The 20,205-nt window shown below is 41.7% G+C and overlaps 1 protein-coding gene across 2 annotated transcripts in view; it reads right to left on the bottom strand.

Annotated features, from left to right (window-relative positions):
* Window positions 1-6,324: 6,324 nt before the first annotated feature.
* Window positions 6,325-20,205, bottom strand: part of LARP6 (La ribonucleoprotein 6, translational regulator) — a 36,483-nt gene continuing 22,602 nt past the window's right edge. For both annotated transcript variants that reach the window (XM_075273591.1, XM_075273592.1), the window contains exons 2-3: window positions 9,544-9,754; window positions 6,325-7,877 (exon numbers count right to left, since the gene is read on the bottom strand). In XM_075273591.1, the coding sequence (XP_075129692.1) occupies window positions 6,828-7,877; window positions 9,544-9,754 (1,261 nt within the window). In that variant the 3' untranslated portion in view covers window positions 6,325-6,827. The remainder of the gene's footprint in view (window positions 7,878-9,543; window positions 9,755-20,205) is intronic.

The following is a 20,205-nucleotide window of genomic DNA, read 5'->3' as shown; positions in this document are numbered from 1 at the left end:
AAGGGGAAAACCAGGCAGAAATGAAAGGTATTGCTCTGATCATGGCGTTACAGCTTGATCTCTGCTGTGTACCATATTTAACGGCCCAACAGTTGTGAAGACCTTAATTGTGATAATGGCATCTCAGTGGTTAAAAGAGGGGAGCTGCCCCTTTTAACACATTTTCTCCTTTCATTATTCTGGGACTAGATCATGGGGATCTGATGGGTTTTCATGTCAGCTAGAAAACTTATCAACTGTCTCCTGGCTGTCATGTATATGGAATGGACTTCAATGGAAGGCTTTTTTTTTTTTTTTTTTTTCAGCGCTGAAATTCCACACCAAATTCCTCACCATTTTCCTCCGTGTGAATGCACCCTAAGGCCACCATCCACGGACTCAAAATTGAGGCAGTAGTGTCATGGTGATATTGAAGCTGTCCCATTCTGTCCCTCAGGGCCTGCAAAGCCTGTTCTAAGGCTTAAAAAGTTGTGTGCTTTGTTACCCTTGTCATAAAATCTTTGCTTTAAAATAAAGAAGCAACCATTCAACCCATTGTAAGGCTATGTCTTGTAGTTGTGTGGATGCCTTCGCTAAATGTCTAAGGGTAGGTTCACACTGTGGAATTTACCACAGATTTGGGGGCGGAATTCATCACCTAATCAGCAGCAGATTCTACCTCTCAATGGAGACAGAGATTGCAGCAGGAAGATAAAACAATAAGCATCTTGTAACAGATGCTGCGTCTGACTCTGCAATGGCCACGACAAAAACAGAATGTGGGGTAGAATAAGGCTGGAAACCGGCGTTGGAAAATGAAAAATTCCTGCGGCAGAGGCTCTCATCTAAGCAGGATGAATTGAATAGCATTTTCTGTAGAGGGTTGTGTTCAGGTTTTGGCCTTTCACCATTATACATGCCAAGGATATTTTAAATCCTAACAATATTTGTTCAATTCAAGATTTCCCTCTACTTGCAGTAAGAACTGTATGCACAAGACCGCACTGCTCATTCAATAGAGACATAGACTACATTTCTGTGTTTGTTTTTGTTTTGTTTTTAATTCAGCTTGCTATAGCAGTATCTAGTGTTTATAACAGACAAAATGTGGGTCCACAATAACCAATCAAATTATACCCTACCATGGCAGCATTGAAAAATTTCTAGAAGTTGAGTGGCCGCTACAGAATTTGCATCACACTATATCTGTACTGCTATTTTTACAAAAGCTGTAATATATATATTACACACACTTTAGCAATTCTGCTCTTACTGGCCCATGGGGGAAAACATATGCATTTGGGTTAGCAACTGGCTCACTGATAGGAAACAGAGGGTACTTGTAATGGTAAATATTCAGACTGGGCCACAGTCACCAGTGGGGTGCCGCAGGGGTCAGTATTAGGTCCTCTCTTGTTTAATATCTTTATTAATGACCTGGTAGAGGGTTTACAAAGCAGGGTGTCCATATTTGCAGATTATACTAAACTTTGTAGGGTAATTAATAATGAGGAGGATAGTAGAATATTACAGGGGGATTTAAGGAAGCTGGAAGCATGGGCGGAGACTTGGCAAATGAAGTTTAATGTTGACAAATGTAAAGTAATGCACTTTGGTCAATGTAATAAAATGTATGATTATGTACTTAATAGTAAATTACTGGGTAAGACTGCCAATGAAAAAGACTTAGGGATTTTGGTGGAAAGCAAGCTTACCTTTAGTGACCAGTGCCAGGCAGCTACTGCCAAGGCAAATAACATTATGGGATGCATCAAAGAGGTCTAGATTCTCATGACAAGGACATAGTTATGCCTCTATACAAATTACTGGTACAGCCACACTTAGAATATTGTGCACAATTTTGGGCCACGATATACAAAAAAGACATAAGTGAACTTGAAAAAGTGCAAAGACGGGCAACCAAAATGATTAGGGGAATGGGTGGACTGGAGTACAATGAGAGATTAACAAATTTAGGGTTATTCAGTTTAGAGAAAAGACGTCTACGGGGAGATCTAATAACAATGTACAAATACATGAAGGGACAATACAAAGAACTTTCTAAGGATATTTTTACTCCTAGGACAGTGGCAGTGACAAGAGGACATCCTCTACGTCTGGAGGAGAGAAGGTTTCACCAGAAACATAGGTGATTCTTCACAGTAAGAACAGCGAGGCTATTAATACTGTGTGCAGGGGCCACTAGGGGGGAATATTAGAGCGCGCAGGAATGCATAGGAGGGGGGGGGGGGGTCGGTCAAGGTCTTCGGCGTCGGTCGGGGGTCCATTTAAAAAGTTCGCCACGGGGCCCCGCCATTCCTAGTTATGCCACTGGGTAAACGTATGAGGCTGGGAGCACAGTATGACAGCACACCTATGATACGTTTTGTGCTACATGACTTAAGTTTAGGTGTCAGCCTAAAAATTTTTGACCGGCACGCCAAGGACCTCATCTCATTTTTTTTTTTCTTATGAAGATTGGCAAGCTGAACAAAAATGGTTGCCTATCCCTGCTCTACAGTATTGATCCAGAGGAAGACAAAATACAAACACGAGATTGATGCAAAATGTTCCATATTAGCGGAATATATTCTTTCCTGACTCCAAATCCTTTGATCATCTTGCCTTAACCAAAAATTTAAACCCCCGTAATCAGTAATATTTTTCCATTCAAGACAGGCATCCATTTTTGAACTTGCACAATGAATCCAGCATGACAACATCCTGTGGCAGAGAGATCCCGTACAAAAGCAAACTATGAATGATTGGTGTAACATATCTAACACATTAAAGTTGTTCTGCATGGCAAGCTCCATCCAACAGAGGGTGCTGTGCTACAATCATTACTTACTGTGTTTGGGTACGTTCACATACATACTTTTCTATAGATAGATGACAGCAGAAGAATTTCACATAAAAAAAACCCTGCAGAATTTAGTAACCCTTTCACTTTTATGGTGTGTGATGCTGTATCAGTGCCAGATCAGAAAAGGTTTCCTGTTTTTTCTTTACAATTACTGCATGTGCTCCACACAGGCAGTAGTAAGAAATCATGTCACCTTGTAGTTAGTGGGACTAAGAGTTTTCAGAGTATCCTGCAATATATAGGGTAGGTTCCCACATGACTAAAATGCTGCATTTCTGCTGCAAATTTACAGCAGAAAAAAATAATTGCACCAAATGGCCAAGCATATTTGTAGCATTGAATTGCACATTTAAAATCCACATCAGAGCTCGATTTCCATACATGTTCTGTGTATATTTCTGCCTCAGTGCATGGATAAGATTCTGTATAATGCATGTTGTTGCCTTTGCAAAATGCTACGTATAATCTGCAATAATTCATTCCTACACGAGTCGTGGCATTGTAACCAGCATGGTAAAACCTGTAACTAAACTGCATCTAATGCTGTACCTAATTTTTGCAATTCTGGCATAGACATTACATGTGAACATATCCCTAGACTTGTTTATGTGACATTAACTTAAATGTATATGACAGTTCCTTACCGCAAAGGTCCGCAATACAGAGCTTATGTGAACCATTAGGTTTTTGGTGGCTTTTCTCTTTCCACATAGATGTTTCTGACAGGCCAGGAGGAAGTTATAACTGTTCTTCCCATTTCAGATTCATATTAAATTAGGTTTTCCCATGTAGTAGTGTAAAACATAGCTATATATAATTATTGAATCTGTTGGATTTACATATTGTTCTTTAGGGATCCTGCACATGACCTGTTTTTGTCTGAGAAATACACATGATGCATGGACTGTATATCATGACTGCGCTGTGTCTACAGACACAGTATCATAGTTGCCTATGCTGTTGTGAGTAACTGCCTCAGTGCAGGACTGTGGTACTAATACAGGAGAAGCTGGGGGGGGGCGATTCCTTCCTCCTATGGTGCAATTAGACAATAATTCAGATAGACTTCTGGGGTCCCATGCAGATGTATACCAGCCAAAGACCAGAGATTTCTGCTACAACTCAATTTTCTGCCATGATTTATATTACAATATATCTGATAGGCCAAGGTGTCGCCGCTCCATCCACTGTCTAAAGAAGTGATAATTGGGGTTAAACATTGTTACGGTGCATCATAAGTGCCCCACTGTTACACCACTTTTCTTGCATAGCACCATTACTAAACTCCACCTTGTAAGTCTAGGCCTCCAGACACAGCGTAGTTCAGGAAATACACTTCATAAATGGACCATATTTCCCTAACGGGAACAACCCTTGTGTAGGAAGACCATGAACTATAGAATTTTGTAATATTCATCTTTTCAAAATGTGGTCTCTTGCAGCAGGGTGTGCCTATACTCATGCCATACAGCACAATGTACTTTGCAAGAAAAAGTAGCTGAGCCCCTTCAAGTTACTTGCATTTCTATATTAGTTACTATTAATTGTAGGCTGACTGTCAGGTTGCAAGAAAACTGTAGCATGGCAAACGTAGGGGCTTTTAATAAACTCCTGGTTGTCATGACAACTACTTGGTGTCCCATTATGATATCGGGGGTATAGACAGCGGCCTCATATAACCTCGCTGCTTAGATGCTAAAGCAGACCTGGGCAATGTGCAGCCCGCAGGCCACATCCAGCCCTCTGACTGCTTCTATCCGGCCCGCATAGCTAGTGGAAGGTTTTTGAAGGACCTGTGATGATGTCATCACAGCCTATCACCAGGATAGGCTATGACTCGTTAGTGGGTGGAGCCACACGGGACTGTGTGCTTTCTGCAAGCTGCCGGCAATGGGGGCTGCTGGATGATAAAGAGAGAAGAGACGGCATATGTCAGCAAGGGGGGGAGGGGAACTAGTAGCAGATGTAGAGGGGACATTAAACTAGATGGAGGAGGATATTAAACTATGGGGGGTAGCTGGAGGGGGGACATGTCTGCCTCTAGTTGCCCCCAGTTTAATGTCCCCCTCCAGCTGCCCCAGTTTAATGTCCCTTCTAGTTTCTGTTAGTTTATACTGGGGCACCAGGAGAGGGACTTAATACTGTGGGACATTTGGAGGGAAATGTTATAATGTGGGGGGTGTATAATGTTAGGGTGACTGTAGGAGGATTTTACTTTGTGGGGCACATGGGAAAATTATTGAGAATAAGCGGAGTCAGCAGAGAAGTGGGTGGAGCTAAATTTGCCACAACACGCATGACCCTCTAGAATCGTTTCAATTTCTCATGTGGCCCCATGGGAAAGTTAATTGCCCACCCCTGTGCTAAAATCACCATCGACCACATTATCCTACTGGTTAAAACAGTCATTTGTACAGATAGTGACCACTCCTATATACTAATAGAAAAAAAAAAATACAAAGATCTGTGTTCTTCTGAAATGTAACTTTCATCTAATCTAGATTAAAAGCCAACATCTGGGATCTTCCCATGAAGTTTCAATGACATTTGACAGGAATTAAAGCTTGAACACAGTGAGAAGTCAGCAGCTGTGACACAAATATTGCCAAAACTGCCAGAGAAAAAAATATTAGGTGGTGTAGCGGAAAGAAAACACAGAAGGTTGCCAACTAGTTCTGACTACCCAGTTTTCCATAGTGCTATTAAATTATTGGACTCTCTAATTTTTTTTTTCCCTTTCTAGACCTTTGCCCTAATGGAGTATTTCCAGTTATACACAAATGTACAGCTCATAATAGCTTATATACTGTACGTCACTTGTAAAATGCATGGCTATAACCATATCACAAAACCAACAATCACAGTAAAACCATGTGTGGTTTCCAAAAGCTGTTCCCATCTCAAATGTGTGAGTGTTGCATTAATTGTGATATTTTACAAATTTCACCTCTCTATGTATTAAATAGGGGGATAAAAATAAACCTTTATAACTCAGAGAGGAGTCCGAAGAATCTCATCAGACTCATCTCTGGTGTTTCTAGCGCCTGTACAGTTCTTCAGTCAAGGATGTAATACCCGGCTTCACTGTGCAAGTGCAGGAGGTATCGGGCATGGACACTGAAGCCGGAGAAGAACTGCGCTGGCGTAGGGAAAGATTTTTTATTTTTCATGCAGGCATGGATGGCTTTAATACAGAGTAATTTGGGACACTAAACTCCAGTCCATAAGGGCCTATGGGTGGTTTATTTTCCCAAATCTCCTTGACAGATTCCTTTTAAGATAGAGCAAGTCTGCAAAATATCTGGAGTTTTCTGCAGGATTTCTAGAAAACTATCAGAACCATGTGAAAAATGACAGCGTGACAGTAGGGCAACAACTTTACGTTAAGCATTCATTTCTAGGCTAAAAGTGTTCTGTCTAACACAGATATGAAGGTTCCTTCGGTGCAAGAAGTCCAAGACAAGATACTTCAATGCTTATGGAAGTTCATTTAATTCACAGCACGGAAAATATACATTCTTTATACACATCTGTCTTTGGAAGTGTACAATGAGCATTGCAGTTATTGACAACATCCTATTGGGTAGACTAGTAATAGCTGCCAATAGGTTTTGGACTTTATGTAACCTGTTGCGTTTCTGGCCTTAATATTTAGATAAGCATCAAATGAATAGCAATTGCTTCAGATACCCAGTAAGACTGACATAGAAATTAAAAGGATTTAACAAAAAAAAAAAAAAGTCAAATAAAAATATAATGCAGCATAACTGCTGCCACTGTACAAAGTGTACCCATGAAAAAATCAGATAAAAAATAATAAATACAGACTTCTTATCAGTCTTTCTAGAAAGCCATTTCTTCCCAGGTAGAAGCTTTATCCAGCCCTGGAATACTGGAGGCCAAGTCTTGCATACAGGAGACTTCAGTACTAGTGGCTGGTGTTGACATGTAGAATTACAAGTTCCACAAGCTTGCATGAAATTCACAGATTCTGCACAAGCTTATTCCTTTCTGTTCCGTTATGGAACCCTTTGGTTCCATCAGGACCTCTTGGCAGCCTTAGGACACCAGGTGGCAGTCCATCTGCATTCTGAATCTTTCTCCCAAGCATTGGACTACATGCTGGACTTTTTTCCTGTGTGACAGTTTGGGCCTGTCGTCTTCTTTGGACCCAAGGGCTACTGGATGGTGTGATACTGCTGTCTGATGAGTATTCTGTAGACCTCCTTGAAACTTCAGGACTCATGCTGTCAGCGAGAGGTGACTGCTTAACCCCTTTACGTTGGCCACATGGACTACTCCAGGGGCTATTTCTGGGTGAAGCATTTGGACTCAGATGATTATTTGGGTAAGCAGATGGGCTCAGCTTATTGGCTGACTGAATCTTTCGACCAACCATTGGAGAGTTAGGATTGCTATCGGGCTCTGAAGTGCTATAACCTGTAGACTCGTCGCCTATATACTGTAGCTCTTCAACCCTTTTATTAAGAGACTTATTTTTCCGAAGATTTTTTGAGTCCTCCTCTTTGCTTCGGTCTTTCTGAATCTTTTTCTTTGGTGGCTTCATGCCTATTAGAACAACCTTTATACCATCATCGGTCTCACTTTCAGCATTAAGGGTTTCATGTGCCTTAATTGCAGCTTCCACCTCCTCAAATTCAACTATTGCACAATCCTTGGTTCCCACCTGAGTGTATCGACTGCTGAATCTTTTCACATCTGATGGAAGATCCCTACCTGGCTTAAGGATACGTATAGAGGAGATGCTTCCAAAAGCTCCAAAACTCTTCAGCAGCTGCTCCATTATCTTTTCTTGCATTCCACCGTTTTCTTGCTCCTTATTTAAACATTGTAGTTCTGGAATGAAGTGAAGGTCGTAAACCAAGAGCATTTTACTGGGTAGGTTCTCACTAGGAAAGACTGGAACTGGAGTTTTTCGTCTTACTTTCCTGTTGTCTTCATTTAATTCAAGTATATCAGAATACCTTAAAGCGTAGGCAGTGGTCCTCCAGTCACGTGTAAGATGCTTTACCTGAAAAGAACACAACATTATAATATTTGTTGTACTAGACGTTTAATATCCAAAAGTGGAAGATATCTGAAGATGCAAAATGATTCAAGCTTGTCGTTTAAGTCTTTGCTTTATATCACTATGGCAGGATTTCATCTTCTCAAATAAAATGTGTCTTTGGCTGCTCTAGCAGTAGCCGAGCTCTGACTTGTTGCTACTAGCAAAATGGACAATTTTGATAAGTTTTTGCACTATATTAAGTTTACTTTAAAAACCAATATCATTTCAAGACCTTCATCAACATAGCAAATCAAAGCCCAAAACAAACAGTAGAACAAAAACACTAAATGTGCAACAGCAGCAAGCATCATATACCCCAACAGAATAGAAGAAAAACAGTATATTTATTTCACCCCTGCATCAGTGCCCCCATTCTGTTCTCCACCTAGAGCTGCAGCAATGACATGCCTGTATACCCCATATGAGCCGTATACTGCTGAGGCCAGTGATTGGCTGCAATGGTGATGTGCTATGTCAGCATGCAATTGTGACAGCCAAGTAAGGGTTGTTTCACAATAGCGCTTGTATTCCATCCGCAAGGAGTCTGCATGGAGACCCCCCCGGACGGAATGCAATCGCAATTGCAAGTGATGTGCTTGCAAAGCACATGGAGCCCATAGACTATAATGGGCTCCATGTGCTTGCCGCGCACTGGCCGCATGAATGAATTGTGCGGGCAGTGTGCGGCAAGCACACGGAGACCATTATAGTCTATGGGCTCCATGTGCTTAACTGCACAGTGCTTGCATTAGCGTTGGTATTCCGTTCGGGGTGGGTCTCCATGCGGACTCCTTACGGATGGAATACAAGCGCTAGTTTGAACCAACCCTAAACAAGAATCAGAGATGCTGGAGCAGCAGGGGAAGAAATGGGCCACTAGATTTTTTGTTACTTTATTACATTTCCTGACTTTGGCCATTTTTCCATTATGTTAGACAACCCAATTAAAATATACTCTGTATCAGGTAATGGAGACCATAACAGATTGACAATACTACTGAAAGAATACTTCATAAGTAAAGCTATATTTTTTTGTGTAGAGTACACACTTATGGCAGCTCTCGCTATAGTTATAATACATGGTATAACACATATGCACATGTTTTCATATCAGGTAATTTCACCATTAGGCTTGTATATTGTTATACATGACAGAAAATCCTACTATGTGTACATAGCAGTCAGAGGAAGGGAAGCCATTTCCTGGAGCAGCAAATTTAGCATATACAAAACTCCGTTTCTATGGTATAAACTACTATTATACTACAACTATATGGGGTATGGTATATTTTATGGACTAATCTCTGGCAGCACCAGCAATCCCATAGCCGTGAACGGAGCAGATAATGCAAGCTCACTGCCGCGCCATTCACAAGGAAGAAGCATGGGGGACTTTAGGTCTCCTATTCTCGTCACAGGGGGACCAAGCGGAGAGACCCCCAGTGTTCAGACGCTTGTGGATAGGATGCAAGTGTCCTTAATGGCACAGTCCCTTTAAGACCTGAGCACTAATTTCAGACAATTCTATACAGATTTCTTGTTCTGTTCTAGGTTCCATCGCTATTCTGTTCAAGAATATGCCAAAATCTGACAATAGACTTTGCTGTGTGCTTTCAGGACAAAATACCTTTTTGAAAGAGGTAAGTAGTTTAACACTGACAAATCCCATCTTGTTTCTTCTCACATGTTTCAATAGAAAGGCATCCTTCTCCAAGTTCTCATCAGAGAGGTAGTACTCAATCTGCACTACAAGTTTCTGAATAAGTTCTGAGTCTGGGGGCTTCCAGTCCTGGTCCAGCTCATCCCCATCATTCTCTCCTCCACTTGTGGCTGCTCCACTGCAAAACAGCATGAAATAAAGTGTAAGAGTAGGTGATAGATTATAAATCATACATCATGTGATATAGATTTCTAGAGCATACAGCATTTGTCTTATCCCATTTCCTAATATATTTTGCACAGCAGGTAGAAGTACTGTTAGGGTACGATTCCTTGTGGATTTTCTGCAGTTTACAGCAGCATATGGCCAGAAAAACCTGCAGCAGGCACCGACCTGCAGCAGGCAAATTGTTAAATCAGCAGTAAGTTTATGCCACAGATTCTCACTTATGATTTCACTCTTCAGCAAGCGAAGAGAAAGATGCTGCAAATACAGCATGTGACTTTCCACTGCAAGGATCAACAACATTTGGTACTGTAGCTGCTGCAGAACTTCAACTTCCAGCACACTTCAGTCACTTCTGTGAGTAGCTCCAAGAACAGCAGAAGAAATATGAAAGCTGAGACTTGTTGTGCCAAAGGTTGTCTTCCCCTGCTCTATATAACTCCTTCACATTGCAGACCTGCTAGTGGTGAGGGACAGGGGTTCCCCATTCTATCCATTAGTGTATCTCCTAGCAATAAGACACCCTAATCCACGGTTACAATAAAATTGTTACCCCTTTGTTGGACTGTTCACAATTCCCAATGTGATGTGCTGACACTTTACAAACAAGGGAATCTGAAGCCCCTACAGTCATATTGTCGAGTCAAAATGCCTCTACATGTAAAGGGAGTGAATCTAAAGATACTATAGCAGAGACCCCGCTAGAAAGACAGCTGGGAGAGATTTAATGTGCAAACAGAGGACTACAGAGTAGTGAGGGAGTTGAGTCAACATTTAAGCCTTGCAGTTCGTGAGAGGTATTTCCGTTATATCTTTATTCTCTAGGATTCAGAGCCAGTTTTGACAAAGATAAATAAAAAACACTACATGAAAAACTGGCGCATGTGATCTGGTCTTAACATATTACAGGTGAGGGATAAAGACAATGCTCCAGAAAACAGATCCTACAAGATTTTCTATGTATCAGCTCTTACTATGCACATTCCATGTTAAAACTTGTCTGCCACAAAGATTAGACACTCTCCACATTCCTGTAACACAGTGTTCTTCAATTTCTGTGAAATCCCCTGAACATATTGTTATGTGGACGGCACATTACGCCGCTTCATGGATTACTCTGCATTTCTTAAAGCTACACTGATCATAGGGAAAGCCTATCCCATGTTAGTGACAAGCGACATTCCCCATCCAGCAGTGAATAGAATAGTCTTACAAGAGAATAATGACTAGAAAGACCAGGTGAACGGCCTTACAAAGCATCTCAACATTCTGGTTTATGGAGTGCTAATACCTCCTCTATGATATCCATAGGACAACTAGTGGGGCTTATCTTCAAGTCAAAACCTTAAAGGGATTCTACCATTAAACTACCTTTTTTCTATTGAACACGTCGGAATAGCCTTAAGAAAGGCTATTCGTCTCCTACCTTTAGACGTGGTCTCCGCCGCGCCGTTCCGTAGAAATACCGGTTTTAACCGGTATGTAAATGAGCTCTCCGCAGCAATGAGGGCGGACCCCAGCGCTTAAACACCGATGAGCGCGTCCCCATTGCTGCCCAGAGCTCTTTCCTGCGCCGCCTCCTTCTTCTGCAGCAACTCAACCTCTTCTGGCTTCTCTTGCTCTTGTAGTTCTATACAGGAGCATAAAGAGGCTACCCCAAAATGGCCGCCGGCCAACTCCTGTATTGAACTGCAAGAGCGGCTACCCCAAAATGGCCGCCGGCCAACTCCTGTATTGAACTGCAAGAGCGGCTACCCCAAAATGGCCGCCGGCCAACTCCTGTATTGAACTGCAAGAGCGGCTACCCCAAAATGGCCGCCGGCCAACTCCTGTATTGAACTGCAAGAGCGGCTACCCCAAAATGGCCGCCGGCCAACTCCTGTATTGAACTGCAAGAGCGGCTACCCCAAAATGGCCGCCGGCCAACTCCTGTATTGAACTGCAAGAGCGGCTACCCAAAAATGGCCGCCGGCCATTTTTGGGTAGCCACTCTTGCAGTTCAATACAGGAGCCGACGGCCATTTTGGGGTGGCCTCTCTATGCTCCTGTATAGAACTACAAGAGCAAGAGAAGCCAGAAGAGGCAGAGTTGCTGCAGAAGAAGGAGGAGGTGCAGGAAAGAGCTCTCGGGCAGCAATGGGGATGCGCTCATCGGCCTTTCAGCGCTGGGGCCCGCCCTCATTGCTGCGGAGTGCTCATTTGTATACCGGTTAAAACCGGTATTTCTACGGAACGGCGCGGCGGAGACCACGTCTAAAGGTAGGAGACAAATAGCCTTTCTTAAGGCTATTCCGACATGGTAATTAGAAAAAAAAAAGTAGTTTAATGGTAGAATCCCTTTAAATGAATAGGCAAAGAAGTTACATCACATCCTACCACATACTGGAAAGCCCCTCTTAACAGGAACCTGAATAAACTAGGCTTTCCTCCAATCTACCACGTACAAAAATGACATTGCACTGAAAAATACACAAAACAAGCTGACTGAATTAAACTTAACAGTAAACTTAGGCAGTCTGAGTTATCCTTGTTTTATCCATTATGAAAATTAATAAAAACCATTGAAAAGAAAATCCACCAGCTTTATCACAGTGACTGATGCTGTGTGATAAGTCAGTTTATACCACCTTAGGCTAGGCTCACACTAGCACTATTTTGTCCGTTCTGAACAGTCATAGGATCAGAACAACAGATTGAAAAAGTAATAGAATGACAGATACAACATTTATATCTCTCACCATTCACTTTAATGTCAAAAACAAGACCTAAGCATTCTTCTGTTTACCTTACAAAACGGAGGAGAAAGTCCTGTGTGCAAAACTTTACCCTCTATTTGAAAAGTAAACATATAAGATACAAGAAAGCTTCCATCTTGTTTTTAACATTCCAGTGGACAGTGATAGATGAAAGTGGAAGGTGCTGTCTGCATCCATTATTCTATTACTTTTTCAGTCCAGTGTTCTGATCCTACCACAGATCAAAGCAATAGACAAAATAGCATTTGTGTGAACATAACTATAGTTAGAGCCACAATTGTACTCAAAAACTTTGCTTCACCTTAAACTGTGCTCATTTGTCTAGGAAGCTGGAAACATTGTCTCTCAAGATAGGTGCAACAACATTGCAAGATGCAACAAAATCCATGCCAGAGTCTAGTTGGAACTACAATAGTAAATCTGCTCCCCCGAGTCTACATTATATTTGTCTAAGTCTGTCATTATCCATATCAGCTACTTTGTCCTTTTACATGACATGCATTTAAAGAAACGTAACGTATACATCATACACAGGATGAGTATGTAATGTCCCCCAATAGTAAGCAGTAGGACATACTGTCTATATTAATGGTCTGGCACAGCCTGTACTACAGAGCCGCCTCTGTACACTGGCACACATCTCATTGCACAGGGCTCGGAGGTGTGCTTGCCTCTCAGACAGCTGGCCAGCTATACATTTGGTAGTCACCCAGTTTTTCCAGACTTTCAAACTGACAGTTTTTCTTCTACAACTATTGCAATAGGATCACTTCCATTAGAGGAAAGCAGGAATGCAATTCCTGGGTCTGCTGCAGATAGATATTATACTAACACATACAAACAAAAATATTGGATTCATTGGAACTGGTTTCATATCTTAGGACACTATTGAAACAGGGTGCCAGTATCTGCAGATCTTTCCCATGGCTACAATGACCACTTGAAATGGCCATATTGAATGCCTCATATAAAATTAGGTTTCCATCATGACACAGAAATACTACACACTCACAGGTTATTCTGTACACCTTGCGCAGGCTGCTATCTACTAGACGTACAATGTCACAAGCTGTTGATTCCCAGGTAATTACTGTAGTCTTACATGTGATGCTGCAGCCAGTGCCAGGACTCAATGCAATAAACATTGAGAAACTCGGTTTATAGACTATGCAGCACCCATCTTCCCCATTTCTCAATCTTTCTATTGTATAAAGGAAGACTATAACCACAGCCTATATTATGCAGCGTATACATTGAAAGGCTGAGGCCTCTATACACTGCATTTATCCATCTACAATACTGTACATAGTGTTATAAATCAAAAGCAGCATATAAAATACCTGGTCTTTTCATTCCTGCCGTAGTCTTCGTCACTGCAGCTTCCGCCTTCTGTGACTCCATTCTCCTGGTCACCATTATCTGGCCCAGTATTTATTATAATTCGACCTAAATGATTCCCAATTCCATAGCACTCCATTCCTGAGAACGTTCCAAAGCCTAAATCAACCTTAAGAGGTCCCCTCCCAGGCTGAACCTGTGACCATCCCACAGGAGCCGAAACCATTTCCTCACTGGATTCCAAAGGAAGCCACATATCAGGCCTTCCGAAATTCATAGGACAGGCCACTGAATCATCTAGATATCCAAACAGACTATTCAGTTCCTCATCCACCTGACATTCCCCACCTCCTGGTTCAAAAACAGTCAGCAAGTCTTCTTCAAAGGTTTGGTCTATATCCATTCCAGAACACACTGCAGATTCTAAGAGCATATCCGGGCTGAACTCAAACTCACCCACAAAAAAATGTTCTGGCTCTTGCTCTGGCATTTCTGTTTCTAAACCACTGGCAAAATGGTCAACATCTAACTTAAGCTCAAATTCTTCTTTAACTTCTGAAAACTCAACCGTAGAGTCTACGCTAGTTGGGAATCCAAACACCTTTTCAGCATTAGAGCAATGGTTTTCTATCACATTAGCATCTGACTGCATTATGGCATCTGAACGGTTAATTGGTTTTGGGAAACCTATGCGCCTCTGTAAAGTCTGCAACAAAAATGGAGAACAAAAGTGCCAGTCCACAGATTGCCAGAATGCCCAGAACCAAGTACTTAGTCCCCAGAGAAGTGCAAATGGGTCACCATGTGAAATACAGTCAGCATATGGTCCAGTGGCAGCCCGATCAGAAGAGAACAAAGATGCCTTTTTCCTTCCACATAGACAACCAAACCACTTTATGTCATTCCTCTGCCCAGGCCAGATCACATCTTGAACAGGGAAAGGCAAATGAGTTAAAAAGCAGCGGACAAACGTATTCATTAACTGATACATCTTACGTGCGGCCCTATCTAATATAGCCCCACAATGACCATAGTCCCAACCTGGTCATATGAAAGGGCTCTGCCCCCTACTGGCTCAGCTTTATATAACTTAGGATAATTAACCCCTTCTAGCATGCACGGATTAATCACAGCTGAGCCTCTCCAGTGATCACTCCACCTGCACAACTCTGTGTCCTGCTGCTCACAAGATCAAACCATTCATGAATCTAGGGGTAATATTCTTATGCGTTCAGGTAAGTGATTTTCTTAATGTGTTTAGTTCTGGGTTCACATATTGCAGTTCCTGTGTACAATCAGATTAATACTTTTCACTGCCATATATGTGAGACTTGAGTCTTATGCCTTATCTTTTCCATTCAGTGTGAAGTAAGTAATGCTACTATGCTGCTTCAAGTGTTTAATAGGTGCTGTGCTTTCTTTTTCTGGCATATAAGTATTAGCATAGGCCCATATTTACTGTTCTAGAGTAAAGAAGACAAATTTTCTCTTGTGTGTTTGCAAAAAAAAAAAAAAAAAAAAATTACAGCGTTTCCCTTATCTGGCACATTTACTAACTCATATATATTTTTCCTTATACCAGAAGACTATCTCAAGTAATGTCTGAAATCTACGCTATCTGAAAGCTGGTGTAGATTGTGTCCAATGTTGCCATATTTACTGGCCTGAACATCATGCTAGGAGAAGGACTCATGGAATTCTGGATATCTATGATGCTAGGAGTTCCTGTCTCTCAGCGGATACTGTCCCGTACTGTATTCTTTACAGGATAGTCCTTCTCCTGGCATGATACAGGCGCACACAGACCTCAGACATGTGAATACATGGTAAGGCTAGCTGCACAAAGGTGTGTTCAGTTTGTGAAATACAAACTGGTTGTTGGTCATACTTCTGGGACCTGTCTCTAAACATCACAATCATCTATAATGATGGAACGAGTAGTTCCACGGGCTGGCAGGGACTTAGCATCACACATAACTATGATGCTCGGAATCCAGGCCTAGCACAATGTTAGTTGCAGAAACGCAGCAAACATCTGGTCCACAGTTTCACAGACTAAATAAGCCCTTGTGATTATGGCTTAAGGCCAGGGCCCCACGCCGCAGAAAAAAATGCAATGTTTTACACTCACAGAAATTGTATGGGATTCTAGCAAATCCCATGCCCACTTTGTGGTAAAATATGTGGTATAGACACATGGTGATTTCCAAAACCATTGCAGGGGAATTATTTTTAAGAGCGTTTTTTTTGTTTGTTTGTTGTTTCAATTAAAAAAATGTGAAAAACTCTGCAGCCAGATGTTGTTCAATAAGCAACTGATTCGATTATAGCAAGAAAAATAACAACGAAGAAAATAAGAAATGCACGAAGGGTAAAAAAAAATACATGAAAAACTCACAGAAATACAAAAATAACACCATGGATAAAAGCTTCTGTCAGGCCGGGGCCCCACATGGTGTAAACGCCACAATTAGCCCGCGGAAGAAACACTGCAGAAAAATTGCAGCGTTTTACAGTCAGAGCAAAGTGGAAGGGATTCTAGTGAATCCCATGTCCACTTTGCAGTAAAAAATGCACTGCGGACACGCCGCAATTTCCAAAATCAGCACGGTTTTGGACATCACAGCATGTGAAATATACCTACTGAAATGCCAGCGGTTTCCCTATAGGTATAATTGAAACAGAATTTCCACAGAGGAAAACTCTGCGAACTTTCTGTCTAAAGCGCTGATTGAAGAACCGCGAGGCCAATTTTTTTGGCATGTAGAAATAGTGCAGCATTGCATCCATGAATAGGGAGACACTACAACACATATGCACAATATTAGAAAGGTGTCCTGGAATGGGCTAATATATAAGAGTCTAGCCTGCAGCAGATCTACATGGAGAAACTAAGTCATTTCAGGTTAGCAAGACTTATATGGGGTTATGAAAGCAGAATGATTTAGACTTGTTTAAACTTGAGCTTTCCATCTGCTGTCCAGGCACAGCATACATATGGAGCATACCATTTCATAAGTGGTTTGGCCTGTTTTACATCTTAAGTTTTTCTGGCAATTTCTTAAAATGTGCATACAGTAAGACAAGTATTAGTCTGAAGAGCCCAGACAATGCAGCAGCAAAAGGTAAATGTTTAGTATAGCCGTGAGCGCTCTCTCACCTGTGGCTCTCCAGTCTACCGGAGCATGCTAGGTGTTGTACATTAGCATAACCATGAAAGCCAGTTGGAAATTACTGGTGTGTAGACTCGTAAGGGAAGCCTTATTGGCTAACGTAGCAAGGAAACTTACACAGTGCCAACAATGGTGAGTCTGCAAGTGACAAGTCACATCACACTATCACTGATCTATGTAAAGGAAAAAAAAGTTCTAAGTTCAGGCGGTCAAATAACTTTTGGCTGGCAGTTATCTAAGTAATTTATCGCCTGCAGTATGCCCATGAAGTGGCAGGTTTTGGCATGGTTCAAAGAAGGATGCCAGATATCAATTGATGACACAGCTGACCTCTGTCTAGACCCTTCCTCAAATAGTAGGCAAGATCTTAAGTATTTGATTCCACCAATAGTAACTAGATCTGCAAAGAAAAAACTAATATTTACAAGCACTTGTTGAAATTCTTTATCGGACACAAAATAAAAACAAAAAAGCCCAAAACATTCCCAATTCTTTACTCTGATGTACACTTCATGCTTTTATTATACACACATTTACAATACAATCTACAGATCTACAGAGGGAAGTGTGGCGGATATGATCACATGGTACAAACCATTAGCATATACAGTCCTATGAAAAAGTTTGGGCACCCCTATTAATCTTAAAACTGATCAGAAAAATACATAGGTATATGCACCTACACTATAAACCAAAAACACTAAATAAAGGTGCAATAAAATGTAACTTTTATTAGTTATTTTTAAAAGCTGATATAAACCTCCTAAATAATGAAGTTTAAAATAATAGGGTAGGGTGTACTAGGTGATTGCTTGAGTAGCTAGTGCAAGTTTACCAATAGGTGCAGTCTAGATAGTTATATCTCACTTCACTTCTGACATACACCCAATAGGGGTTAACAACCATACACTTGCTAAGACCAGTGGGGCAACGCTAAAACCCCAACTGATCTCTAAACTTGAGGGCTCCTTTTTGTCCCCCGACACTAAAGCTAACAATCACCTAAGTAAATCATTCATTCACACCAGAGATTAGGTCGCACAACAGTGAAGATCCCTATATAGTCTGACGCGTTTCTGCTAGTATATCTTTCCTAGCTCATCAGAGACAAGGCGGGTAGACGCTTAGGAGCGGTGATGGTCCGACTCCCAGCTAGTACGACGATGTGATAAGTATGCTAGCCGGCTGTAATGTATAGCCGCATCTGCAATACTGGTGGTCTGAGTTTATAAAGCCACCTTAACTCCTCCCCTAGACATGCGTCACTCCTCAGGTAAACCAATCTCGGGCCGCCCGGTCACGTGACACAACCCCGCCCATTTGGGCGTGTCTAAACTATACGTCATTGGATACACAGAAAGCGTCCATGACGACTACTGGTTTCTAGTCGCGGTATACATTCTTTTACAGGTGTATTAAAGAAGACCAGAATAAACGAACAAAACAGACCAAATAAGGACATCAGGTAAGTAATTTAACAACACTGGATTGACTACTACCCGAGTATACAACCCGTAGTAGTGATATAAAATAAAATCTAGATCACATCGGTAGTATATAATGGTCTCAAACCAGACCTCGACCAGAAACGGACTGAAATCAGCCTTATGAGATATATTATAAGATGTATTAAATTATATATATCTAACAAGACCGTATAGTTTAACAATGTTAAACAAGGTTAGTAATTGGCCCATAAGTGTAAGAAAAATAGAGGGGGAAGATACCACTTGGCTCAGTAGATTAAACTATCATAAAAAAGGGGCAAAGGATATAAACTCATTAAGCCCTCTAGGTTGTACTGTATCCATGAGGAATGTCCATCTGGACTCCCGCTGGAGGACTTTACGGTTATAATCGCCACCCCTGACAGGCTTAGTGACGATTTCAATGCCCTGAAATTTCAATTGGGTGGCATCCCCTTCATGATGTTCCCAGACATGTCGTGACACTGATGTTTCTTCATGTTTAACGATGTCATTAACATGTTCCCTGATTCTTCTACGGAATTCTCTGATTGTTTTCCCGATATACTGTACACCACAGGAACAAGTGATGGCATATACAATTCCTGCCGTTTTGCAGTTTATAAATTGATGAATCCTAAACTGCTTTCCAGTATTTGTGCTGGTAAAAAATTGGCCTCTTCTGACAAAATTACAAGCTTTACAGCTACCACACGGGTAGCATCCCACAGTCATAGTAAATCCATCTCTAAGCCATGTACCATCATTTGAGGATGCCTGAAAATGGCTGTGGACCAGTTGGTCCCGCAAATTGGGGCCACGTCTATATGTGATCGCTGGTTTCTCACCAATCAATGGACACATAATAGGATCAGTTTTCAGAATATCCCAGGCGTCCTTGAGAATATTCGTCATCTCAGCGGAGGCTTGATCATATGTGGCAATGATACGGGTATTATCATCACCACTTTCCCTCACTCTAGGATTCAACATCTGTGTCCTGTCACTGGACAACGCATGGTGGTATGCCCTTTTTAGGACCCCATCAGGATACCCACGTCGTCTGAATCTAGAGCGCAGATCCCCGGCCATTGATTGAAAATCAGACAATCTTGTGCAGTTACGGCGTACCCGCATATATTGGCCCTTAGGAATGCCAGCCCTAAGAGAGGGCGGGTGCCAACTGTCCCATGCCAGCAACGAATTTGTCGCTGTAGGTTTGCGATGCACTATAGTTGTTAAGTGCCCCGTGTCCTCCTTTCTAATGGTCAAGAAACGTCATACGCTTCTCATCAATCTCATGTGTAAGATACAGGCCAATGTTATTCTGGTTAAGTGACTGGGTAAACTCAACAAACTCTCCCCTGGATCCGTCCCACAACACAAAAATGTCGTCAATGAAACGGACCCAGAGGAAATTACTGGTGTGTAGACTCGTAAGGGAAGCCTTATTGGCTAACGTAGCAAGGAAACTTACACAGTGCCAACAATGGTGAGTCTGCAAGTGACAAGTCACATCACACTATCACTGATCTATGTAAAGGAAAAAAAAGTTCTAAGTTCAGGCGGTCAAATAACTTTTGGCTGGCAGTTATCTAAGTAATTTATCGCCTGCAGTATGCCCATGAAGTGGCAGGTTTTGGCATGGTTCAAAGAAGGATGCCAGATATCA

Source organism: Leptodactylus fuscus, chromosome 5, assembly GCF_031893055.1.
Source record: "Leptodactylus fuscus isolate aLepFus1 chromosome 5, aLepFus1.hap2, whole genome shotgun sequence".
Taxonomy (NCBI): Eukaryota; Metazoa; Chordata; class Amphibia; order Anura; family Leptodactylidae; genus Leptodactylus; species Leptodactylus fuscus.
The sequence above is the reverse complement of the archived record's forward strand: the minus strand, read 5'-3'. Positions and strand labels throughout refer to the sequence as shown.